The sequence below is a fragment of the Anthonomus grandis genome, chromosome 17 (assembly GCF_022605725.1).
Source record: "Anthonomus grandis grandis chromosome 17, icAntGran1.3, whole genome shotgun sequence".
NCBI lineage: Eukaryota > Metazoa > Arthropoda > Insecta > Coleoptera > Curculionidae > Anthonomus > Anthonomus grandis.
Genome location: NC_065562.1, coordinates 18,814,669 through 18,824,224, shown reverse-complemented (window position 1 = coordinate 18,824,224; position 9,556 = coordinate 18,814,669). Strand labels below are relative to the sequence as shown.

The following is a 9,556-nucleotide window of genomic DNA, read 5'->3' as shown; positions in this document are numbered from 1 at the left end:
CATTAACAACCCGCTTAACCAATCAGATTTAAGAGAAAGCGTAATCAAAGCCGGCGCCAAATTTGAATTCAATTTGGCGCGGAAAATTAGAATTTTAAGACTGACCCAACTAAATAAATATCACAACCTACGTGCACTACAATTGATTAATACAGGTTGTCATCAATACTTGTTCTTTCCAATTCTTCCTTTTTATATTTTTCAAGTAATAAAAAATAGAAAAAACATTTGCACAAAAAAAAATTCTTATACAAAGCAGGACACCGACCGACTGTGCGATTTCATGTAGTTTCCTAAATTGGGCAAATATGTATAGAATATAACCTGTAAATTTGGTAATAATGGTGTCAGTGAACCGCACTTTTAGCCTATTTCAGTGAGAGCCTTTACAAACCAATAGGACCAATATTCTCCAGAGTTGGAAATCAGTAGTACCAAAGGGCATCGTTTCAAAACTAATTAAAGGCGGGAAAAAGAAACTACCATTAACTAACTCATATATTAAAAGTCTGTGCACTATCGATGGCTAACATCTTACTAAAGTGACTCTGTTTATTCGCAAGTAAAATGTGCGGATCGTCAAACTCGACGATCCGTCCCTTGTCCATGACGATAATTTTATCGCACTGCAACACCGCCTGCAACCGATGCGCGATAATCAGCACCGTGCTATCGTCGAAATGCTTCTCGATCGCTTGCTGGGCCAGTATTTCCGTTTCCGGGTCCATGTTGGCGGTCGCCTCGTCCAGAACGACGATCTTGTTCCGTTTAATGATCACCCGGGCCAAACAGATCAACTGCCGTTGCCCCGTAGAAAAATTCGATCCGTGATCGGTGATCTTCAGGTCCAGATTGTGGATGTGATCGCGCATATGCACCTTTTCCAGGGTGTCCCAGATCTCGTCGTCGCTGTATCGGTCGTACGGATCGATGTTTTCTCGTATGGTACCTACGGTTTGGCACGTCAACTTTGGGAAACATATACAACAGGCTTCACTCACCTTGGAACAGTAGCGGCTCTTGCGGAATGATCGAAATGTGGTTCCGCAAGTAACTGAGGGCCACCCTCTTGGTGTCAACCCCGTCAATAGTAATGGTCCCGTCAAAATTGTACAACCTAAACAGGGTCGAGATCAGGGACGATTTACCCGCCCCAGTCCGTCCGACGATTCCGATCTTTTGCCTGGGCAATATGTCGAAGCTGACGCCCCTCAAGACCTGTTCCGCCTTGTAAGTGAGCGTGACCGCCTTGTAACTGATCGCCCCCTTGGACGGCCAGTTGGGGGTCGTTTCGCCCTCGTAATCGTCCTGCGGCACCTCCGTGTACTCCAACACCCTCTCCACCGACGTCATGTTGTTTTCCAAGTCGGATAATTGCATCAGGGCCCACTGGACCAACAGGGCGAGCTGGGATGCTTTGGTGATGGCCAGACCGACGTCCGCACCCGGTTCCCCCGAGTTGAAAAACAACAATTTCCCGATCACGGTCGATACGAATATCGTGGAGAGGATTTCCATGAAGAAATCGAAGGCTCGCCTTACGCAGAACGACATGTAATGGGCGGAGGTGTAGAGATCTTGGTGACGGTCGAACTCTTCCGTGAGGAGTTTTTCCAGTTTGAACGCCCTTACGGTGGTTATGCCCTCCATGGTGGCGTTCAAATGACCAATTAGCGGGCTACGAGCTAAAAATAATAATATTTGCAATAAGACCATGGGGCGGTAGTTATCAATTGGAGTATGTGGCAACATCTTCCACTGCAAATTGACAGATGTCATTACTGTCAATGAATGACAGACAGTTGTCAGTGACAACTGTTATTACATACATAACCTTATTTTTTTAATGCCTCATATGACATTCATCATACTCGTGATAAGAAAAATAGAAATGTTTTTATAAACATTTTCTTAAATATCCTGATATATTAGAAATGAATATATAACCAAAAATGTTAAGCGTACACACACCTTCCCATTCCTTGCTTTCTCCACTCTCCTCATAGCTAACTCTGAAGGGGCAAATGAGTTTATTAAATCAAGTTTTTGATAAAACAAGAACCTAGATACCAAATTACCAGCAAGTTTAGTAAGCTTCAACAAATCCCCGTAGACATCAGTGATGATGAATTTGTAAATTTGATAATATTAGGCTTCAAGATTATAGAAGCAAGAAGAAGTCCAGTCTCGATGACTTAGGTTCATTGAGACTGCAGGGCAAAGTGGTTCAGTCTGCTGCCGATACCACCATATTGTGTGGAGCCATAAAGATTCTGATTAGGTTTTCAAAAAAATGATTTTTAGTGAGAAGACCAAAGAAAACTGTAAGTTCCTTGTTACTACCATTGATGGTCGCCTTCAATTTGAAGATCACATCCTAAATTTTATATCAAAATTTCCCTCTGGATGTTTTGGAGTAAGAGTGACCAGACGTGACTACTCTTACTCCTTGTACATGGTTGCACATTTAGTATTCTTTTTCCTTTAGGGATTACTAAACATATTTTTGTGATTGAAAAAAAAACAGTTAGATACCTATGTTTTGCTGGGTCAAGAGATTCTTGTAGACCCCTCTTCATATCTTAAAAAATGCTCAATCTATTTTCTCTTTTTATCTTGAAACAGCTACTCTTATTCATAAATAGTTCATATAATTCAATTCAATATAATATTTCAATTCAATTATAATGTTCAAATATATTCATAATATTCATTCATAAGAGGGTTTGATCATCGGCAACTATTGGAACGCTTCAATCTACATCCATTACAACTCAGAAGAATGATCTTCTCTGTAAAATTCCTGCATGGGTTACTGAATGGATTCATTGATAGTCCTGTACTTCTTTCCGGTGTACGTTTCATGGTGCCTAGGCTTAATGCTAGACATCCTCTAACATTCTTTCTGCCAAGGCCTCATACTAACATCCTGTTGAAATCTCCACTATATACAATATGCGCTATATTTAATCGGATCTGTCACATGTGCGATATAAATTTCTCTCCGGTTCATGTGATTGTCGATATCTTGGTGGATCATTACTCTTGGGATTAAGACCCATGTGTTTGAGTTATAGTTAGTAGGTATATTGCAGTTAATTTAATTTTGTTGAATATGTGATTATCTTGTTAAACTTTTATAATTGGGTTTTTATATCATATTAATAGTTATTTGTTCTAATTCTTTGGATAACTTTTGAGAATGTGACTTTACTTTACTCTTTTTCTTTTCTTTTCATTCTTTTAGGTTTGTTTGTGTGTGTTTTTTTTTTTAACTATATTTTTCATTGTTTTGCAACTGTTTCCTGTTATTGGGCAAGTTGCCTGTTGGAAATAAAGGCTTATTATTATTATTATTATTATAAATAACCGAAACCTTCTTCTGACACTACTGGTCATATAACTCGTCAAGTAGATGATACCTTTTGATCTGTGCCTTAACCTCATTTTTATATTTTGTTTTGTTCCACATATAATTGTTTAATTTACTTGTTGGTAAATCTGTAAATTTCTAATTTTTTACTTTTAAGGATCTTTGTACACAATATTTTCTCTTACCTGCGATATAACACATGCCCTTTCTTTCATAGCTTTTTAACACTAACATGCCTCTAAACTGAAAGATATTAATTAACAAAGGATTTGAACTAACGTTACAATATATAACTTGGGTCTGAGAAGATTCAAACTCAGTGAACATGAAAGAAAGGATTATTAATTACATTAAAACCATGTAGAAACCTACTTGCAGACTCCAGTCTTTTCAAACTTCTTGCGGCGGGTATGTAGAGTCTTTGCATGATAATCATCAAAGTCACCAAAATCGTTGCGGGTATCAAGAAAGTCCAACTGACCGAAGTGACTAGACCAACCACCCCAGCAACAGCTAGTACAACCTGAAAAAAAAACCCTTGTTAGATGTTTCTCTTTAATGCTATACAAGTGCCTTACCCTAGTCAAATGGTTAATTGTGTGCGGCAAATGCTCATCAATTTTCGTTAAGTCTTGTGAAAACCTGTTGAGGATGTTCCCGATGAAGTAGTTGTCAAAGAAACTCATCGATCCAGTGGTGAGTTTTTCGATCATTTCGTTGTGCAAGTTAATGGAGGCTTTCCTGGCGAAATTGATGAACAGGCCCTGTTTGATTAGGTCGAGCAGCACGGAACCGAATATCATGGCGCTGTAGATCTTTAGGGTCGTATCCGCTTGACTCTCGAGCTGCACGAGCGATTCGTTGGTTTCCTTAGACATTTCTGCAGGATAGGCTTTCATGTTGGTCACATTTTGTTCAAATTTAATCCAGTTCGTTAGGAGCTTGGCCGAGTAACTATCGGAAAATTCTGCGCCAATAAACAAAGAACTTATGGCTAAAAACATGAAGAACCCTCCCCCGAACGAGAAGTATTTCTTATATACAGTGAGGTCCACCTTGCCAGTCTTCTTGACCTCGCTGTAAACTTTTTTTTTAGAAGGCTCTTGCTTAAGCATCTTGGTTTTTTCATTGATCTCTTCATCCTCCTCCTCTTGTTCTTCCTCATGTTCCTGCTTCTGTTCGGCTGTAACTTCCTTGACCAAATCCACCTTAACTTCAGTCGGTCTGCCTTCATATTGGATCTGACCATTATTCAGTAATATCAAGTGGTCAGCACAGTTTTTGTGCCTCAAGTTATGGGTCACCAACACCACAATTTTGTCCTTCAAAAAGCCCTGGATGCAATTTTGGAATATATAATCCTGAACGTTAGGGTCCAGGGCGTGCAACGGATCATCGAGCAAATAAATTTCACTTTTCTTGTAAATCGCCCTGGCGAGGTTCACCCTGGCCTGTTGGCCCCCGCTGAGGTTAATCCCTCGGTCGGCCACGATGGTTTCATCCCCCTTCTCGAACAAATCGAAGTCGTACTGCAGGGCGCACACCTTCACCACCTCCTTGTACCTGGTTTCGTCATAGGGTTGTCCAAAGGTGATGTTTTGCTTAATAGACGAAGGGAACAGCCAAGGGTCCTGGGAGCTGTACGAAAATGACCCTCGCATATACACTTTGCCCTCTGTCACTGGAAAGTCTTTTAAGAAAAGCTTTAGCAAGGAACTCTTGCCGCAACCAAGCGGTCCAGACACGATTGTTAATCCACGCTTCAACTTCATGCTGATATCGCTAAGGATCGTTTGCTCTTTGATGCGTACGGTGGCGTTTTTCAGCACCACTTTCGGTTTGTCGTAGTCGTCGTTGTGCTTCTCGTCCAACTCTTCGCATTTGAGGATTTTGTTGATGCGCTGATAGGACGCGTAGAGTTCCGCCCCCCGACCTAACCCCAAGGGGATCAGCATGGTGACCGAACCCCTGATGTCTCCGAAGCATTTCATCACGTAAAATACCACGTCCGCATCGATGGTACCGTTGACCGCTATGTAGGTCATGATCAGCACGTAGAAGCCCACCTTGGAGGTCAGCATGCCCAAGATAAAGTTGGCTGATCGTAGATAGAAGGCTTTCATCAAATAAGTCATTTCCAGTCTGGAAATTAGGTTAGATTATGTTTTGTTGTTATATAAATAGAACTCTTAATACCTTCGTCTCTCTTCTACTTTGGCGGAAAATACTTTCTCCCAGGTGTACATCTTGATGATCTTGATTGCCGATAAGGTCTCTTGGGTGGTCTGCAGACGCTGATCGGTCTTTTGGGAGAGGTCCAGTCTTAGGTTTTTGATGCATTTCGCCACCCAAACTGAAAATCAAGCATTGATCAACCTCTAAGGCCCATACAGTTTTAAAAGGAAGCAGTTTGACTGTAAGAGGAATGATTAAATGAATCGGGGATGTAGTTTTACTTTTTATAATATTACTCAGACGCCTGGAAGTAGTGAATAATTCATTTCTTCCAGGCAATTGATAATTTAAGATTTCCAAGGTACCTGGACGTGTATAGCTAAAAACATTGAATGCCTAGAATACTCTTAGCTGTAAACCATAGGTGAGATGTTCCAGTTCATGTTGAATTAGCTTAAAATATATTGTAATTGTTAGGCCCCTGTAACGAACCTTTTTCGAGTAGGTACTTATGGTACACATCTGTTTTTGTCCTTTTACATGTTTCTTTGTACAATAAATGTTAGTCTATGTTTAGAAACCAACGTGTGCGTTTTATTTCAATAGTTCACCATTTCTCAGTCAATGTATTTTTAGTTGCGTAAATGGTAAATACATTTGTTTTTTTTAACACCGAGACTTGTTTTATTTTTGACGTCCTTGGGTAAAAGTAATAATATTAAATAACAGTATCTTATAATCCAATGAAAAATGTACTATTACTTTGGGGAAACTTTATGCTCAACATGTAAGTTGACAACATTGCGCTCATTCCAAAACACCCAAGGGGGATCTAAAAGAAGTGTAAGGTAGTGAAACATTTTAATGAGAAAAACGGCCTGGAGTTAGTATTAATGAGTTAGTGAGTGCAAATAGTTAGTTTCAATTTGGCTCGACTGCCGCGAATAATTATATAGGGATTGGGGTTTAAAATCGCAAAGACGTTGGTACTGGCACAAAAAATTCTTACTTTGAGCAGGCACGATGACAAACATGACGGCCACCCCAACGAAACCGGTCCAGCCCATTTTATTGTAGATCAAGTAACAAACGACGACAAGTTTGATCAGTTCGACCCACATGTCGTTGAACATCATCATGTTGTGCTCGAACACCATCACGTCCTTGGTGATCACCGTGATAACGTTACCGAGGCTGATCTCGTTTAGGGCGGCCGGGGTTAGTTTCAACGATTTCCGGTATACGAGCGAGCAGAAGGAGGTGCGCAACTTGATCGCCAAGTGCTGCACGTAGAGCACGTAGTTTTGCACGTAGAGTCCGTGAATCACTCGCAATCCGATCTTCACGCACGCGTAGAACACCGCCTCCTCGAACGTGATGGTGGTTTGTCTCGGGTTGAAGTAGGAGACCAGTTTGGAAATGGCTTGCGGTTCCAGTATACTTGAAAGGAGATGTGCGCCCTTTTTATGGGGGTGTACTACTTTGGGGAGAGTGCTTACCTGATAAGGAGCTTCCAGATGAGGTTGGTGAGTCCCAGAAGCAAATAATTCCACCCAAAAACGGTCCATAGGACGGGGAAAAGGGCGGTTTTACCTTGCTCTCGTCTGGTGCGCCACACCCGCTCGAACTTGTCCCCGTTCTTCTTCGCTTGACATGGTTTTATCACGTCATACACGTCGTCCTCTTCCAAGTCCTTTTTTAGGGAGCGAGTGAACAAAGGACCGGTGTACCTAAAACGGGGATTCACCGCTGCTGTGTTCTCTTTTTCCGTTAAGGACTTACGTGAAGGTTAATAGGGAGAAGACGTTTGCCTTCTCCCTGGGGTTGGTGCCGCGCTTGACTTGCCCTACGTGATCCATGCATGAAAATGTTCAATTCACGGATGTAGGAAAACAACTAAGTCTCTTCAATCGGATACGGAGACAAAAGGCTCGAAGGATTTCGATTGTTTTATTAAATAAATATGAGTGTTAAGACTCTATTATACGTGGAAAGTTTGTCTTGAGCTTATCGACGTAAATAGACGTGACAACAATAGAAAGATATATTTAACTTGTGTAAAGAGAAACTGTAAATAAATTTACAATGTTATCTTAAAAGTTCGAAAACATTATTTGTCCGAGATAACGCGTTTCGTACTTAATCCGGTCCTGTCCGCTTGACCATGGCGCACATTTTAAGTGGGAGGAGCTCCCAGGGCATGCGCTAAAAGACGTGGATGGGAGCAGCCAAATTTAAATTTGTTTAAGTGGGAGGAGCTTGAAAGTCAGGGTTGTACTCAATAAAAACCCGATTAACACAAAAAAGACGTTTAATACAATACAGATTGTTAACGGTTTGACTAAAGTTAATAATGTCCATCTAAATAAAACTAGTTTGGCGAATTTACATTTTTCGAGTGAACATGACAAAATAAACGACAATACTTATGATTACTGTTATACATTAATACACGATAACATCACCACTAAACAGCTAATTTAACATGCGTTTTTGATTGATACATCGATGTAATGGCACAACTACTGAGATGACCCTCTATAATAATCGAGTAAATTTATTTATTAACATTAACCGAGATATAAAGTTTAACACAAAACAACCCATTTATAATTTAACAAACGTTTTAACAACTAAAACAATATAATACATTATTCATTGGTCGTATATAGTTCGGTCTGAACACATTTCTTACTACGTTGGAATGGCTAATATGGAATTTGATTAACAAGTTGCTATTTTGATTCTATAAATTTACGTCTAACTTAAGCCTATAAAAGTCAAGAATAATAACAACGCAGCAAACTACCTCGGCCGAACCCAACATAATAAAGCACGTCCAAAATAAACGGCGGGGCCTGTCGAAAAAAAAAGCACCTAAGACACTGATTTTATGAAGTTTGTTTTGTCACTTTAGGTCTGTCATACCTGTCAAGTCAAAGCGACAAAACACTCTTTACGTGCTCCTACTTTATCTAACGTACAATAATTGTATTATGGTTAATTTACATTTAAAATGGCGATGATAGAGTTACGGACCATGAAGGAGGGAGGGGGGGTGAAAGTGACTTAAAACTTAGTAATACCGTCAGGCCCCACCGTGATCGTTCAAAATCGCTCCTGCTCGTCGTTTACTTCCGGAGCGGCGTTTGTTCCCGAGGCTTTTGCGCATACGGGCGCCCCGTCCTACATGTGATCCAACGTTGCCATCTAGGAACAAATCATTAGAGTTAGAATCTATATGCCGGTTCCTAACCTATAAAACACTTGCCCCCTTTGTATGTGAAACAAATCCGTGTTCAAACCACGAACTTACTAAATATACCTGATGGCCACGATATCCAAAAATGACCACTGCCTGGTGGCCGCCATTTTTATAGTGGCTGTGTCCTTTTGATGTTGGTCACTCTGAACAACAAAAAATATATTGAATGACGGTAATGAAGTTGACGTTTGACGTGTGTGTGTATAGCGGATTGCCTAGTTTTTGGCTATTTGTAAACGACGCTTGGGTATATCGTCTGGAACAGGCGATGTATCTTCCTCCTTATTTAATACGTGAATAATGTACGTGAACCAACTTTATTTAAAGTTATTTGGTTCACTATTTCTCAAAACCGAATTATTGTAAATTGTCTGTGTTGTTTATGATAGAATAATATATTTTTACTATACAAACCCTTGCTAATTACAAACCCTCATAAAATCATTAATGTGGAAACACGCTGTACATAGAAGGCAAGTAAAACTCGTAATAGTAAAAATAGAAAGAAAATAAAAGTGTAACTATTTTGTATTTTTGTAAACATAACCTCTCAAAAACATTAATTGTTGTGTTTCCCTACAATTGGCACAGCTGAAATTCGTCAGAGTGACCAACATCGAAAGGACACAATCACGCAAAATGGCGTAGTGGTCATTTACTTTTCATTTAATTGGCAGTCCAAGTATATTTATTAAGTTCGTGGTTCAACTTCAAAAAATTGAACATGCAACAATTGCAATAAA

At 40.0% G+C, this 9,556-nt stretch overlaps 2 protein-coding genes across 2 annotated transcripts in view; both read right to left on the bottom strand.

The window, feature by feature from the left end:
- Nucleotides 1-480: 480 nt before the first annotated feature.
- On the bottom strand, nucleotides 481-7,496 carry LOC126746172 (probable multidrug resistance-associated protein lethal(2)03659). Its single transcript, XM_050454318.1, has 8 exons — nucleotides 7,331-7,496; nucleotides 7,048-7,278; nucleotides 6,558-6,988; nucleotides 5,570-5,726; nucleotides 3,952-5,515; nucleotides 3,746-3,896; nucleotides 1,002-1,685; nucleotides 481-949 (listed from the first exon to the last, which is right to left on the bottom strand). The coding sequence occupies exons 1-8, from the start codon at nucleotides 7,405-7,407 to the stop codon at nucleotides 495-497; spliced, it is 3,750 nt and encodes a 1,249-aa protein (XP_050310275.1). The 5' UTR covers nucleotides 7,408-7,496; the 3' UTR covers nucleotides 481-494.
- A 345-nt stretch (nucleotides 7,497-7,841) lies between these two features.
- The window catches only part of LOC126746183 (plasma membrane ascorbate-dependent reductase CYBRD1), a 28,884-nt gene continuing 27,169 nt past the window's right edge, over nucleotides 7,842-9,556 (bottom strand). The window contains exon 7 of the mRNA XM_050454332.1: nucleotides 7,842-8,758. Coding sequence (XP_050310289.1) covers nucleotides 8,735-8,758 — 24 coding nt within the window. The 3' untranslated portion in view covers nucleotides 7,842-8,734. The remainder of the gene's footprint in view (nucleotides 8,759-9,556) is intronic.

Coding starts and splice junctions, on each gene's coding strand:
- LOC126746172 (XM_050454318.1), bottom strand. CDS start 7,407: ATGGATCACGTAGGGCAAGTCAAGCGCGGCACCAACCCCAGGGAGAAG. Junction 7,279..7,330: donor TTCTCCCTATTAACCTTCAC/GTAAGTCCTTAA, acceptor TCCCCGTTTTAG/GTACACCGGTCCTTTGTTCA. Junction 3,897..3,951: donor CAATTAACCATTTGACTAGG/GTAAGGCACTTG, acceptor TTTTTTTTTCAG/GTTGTACTAGCTGTTGCTGG.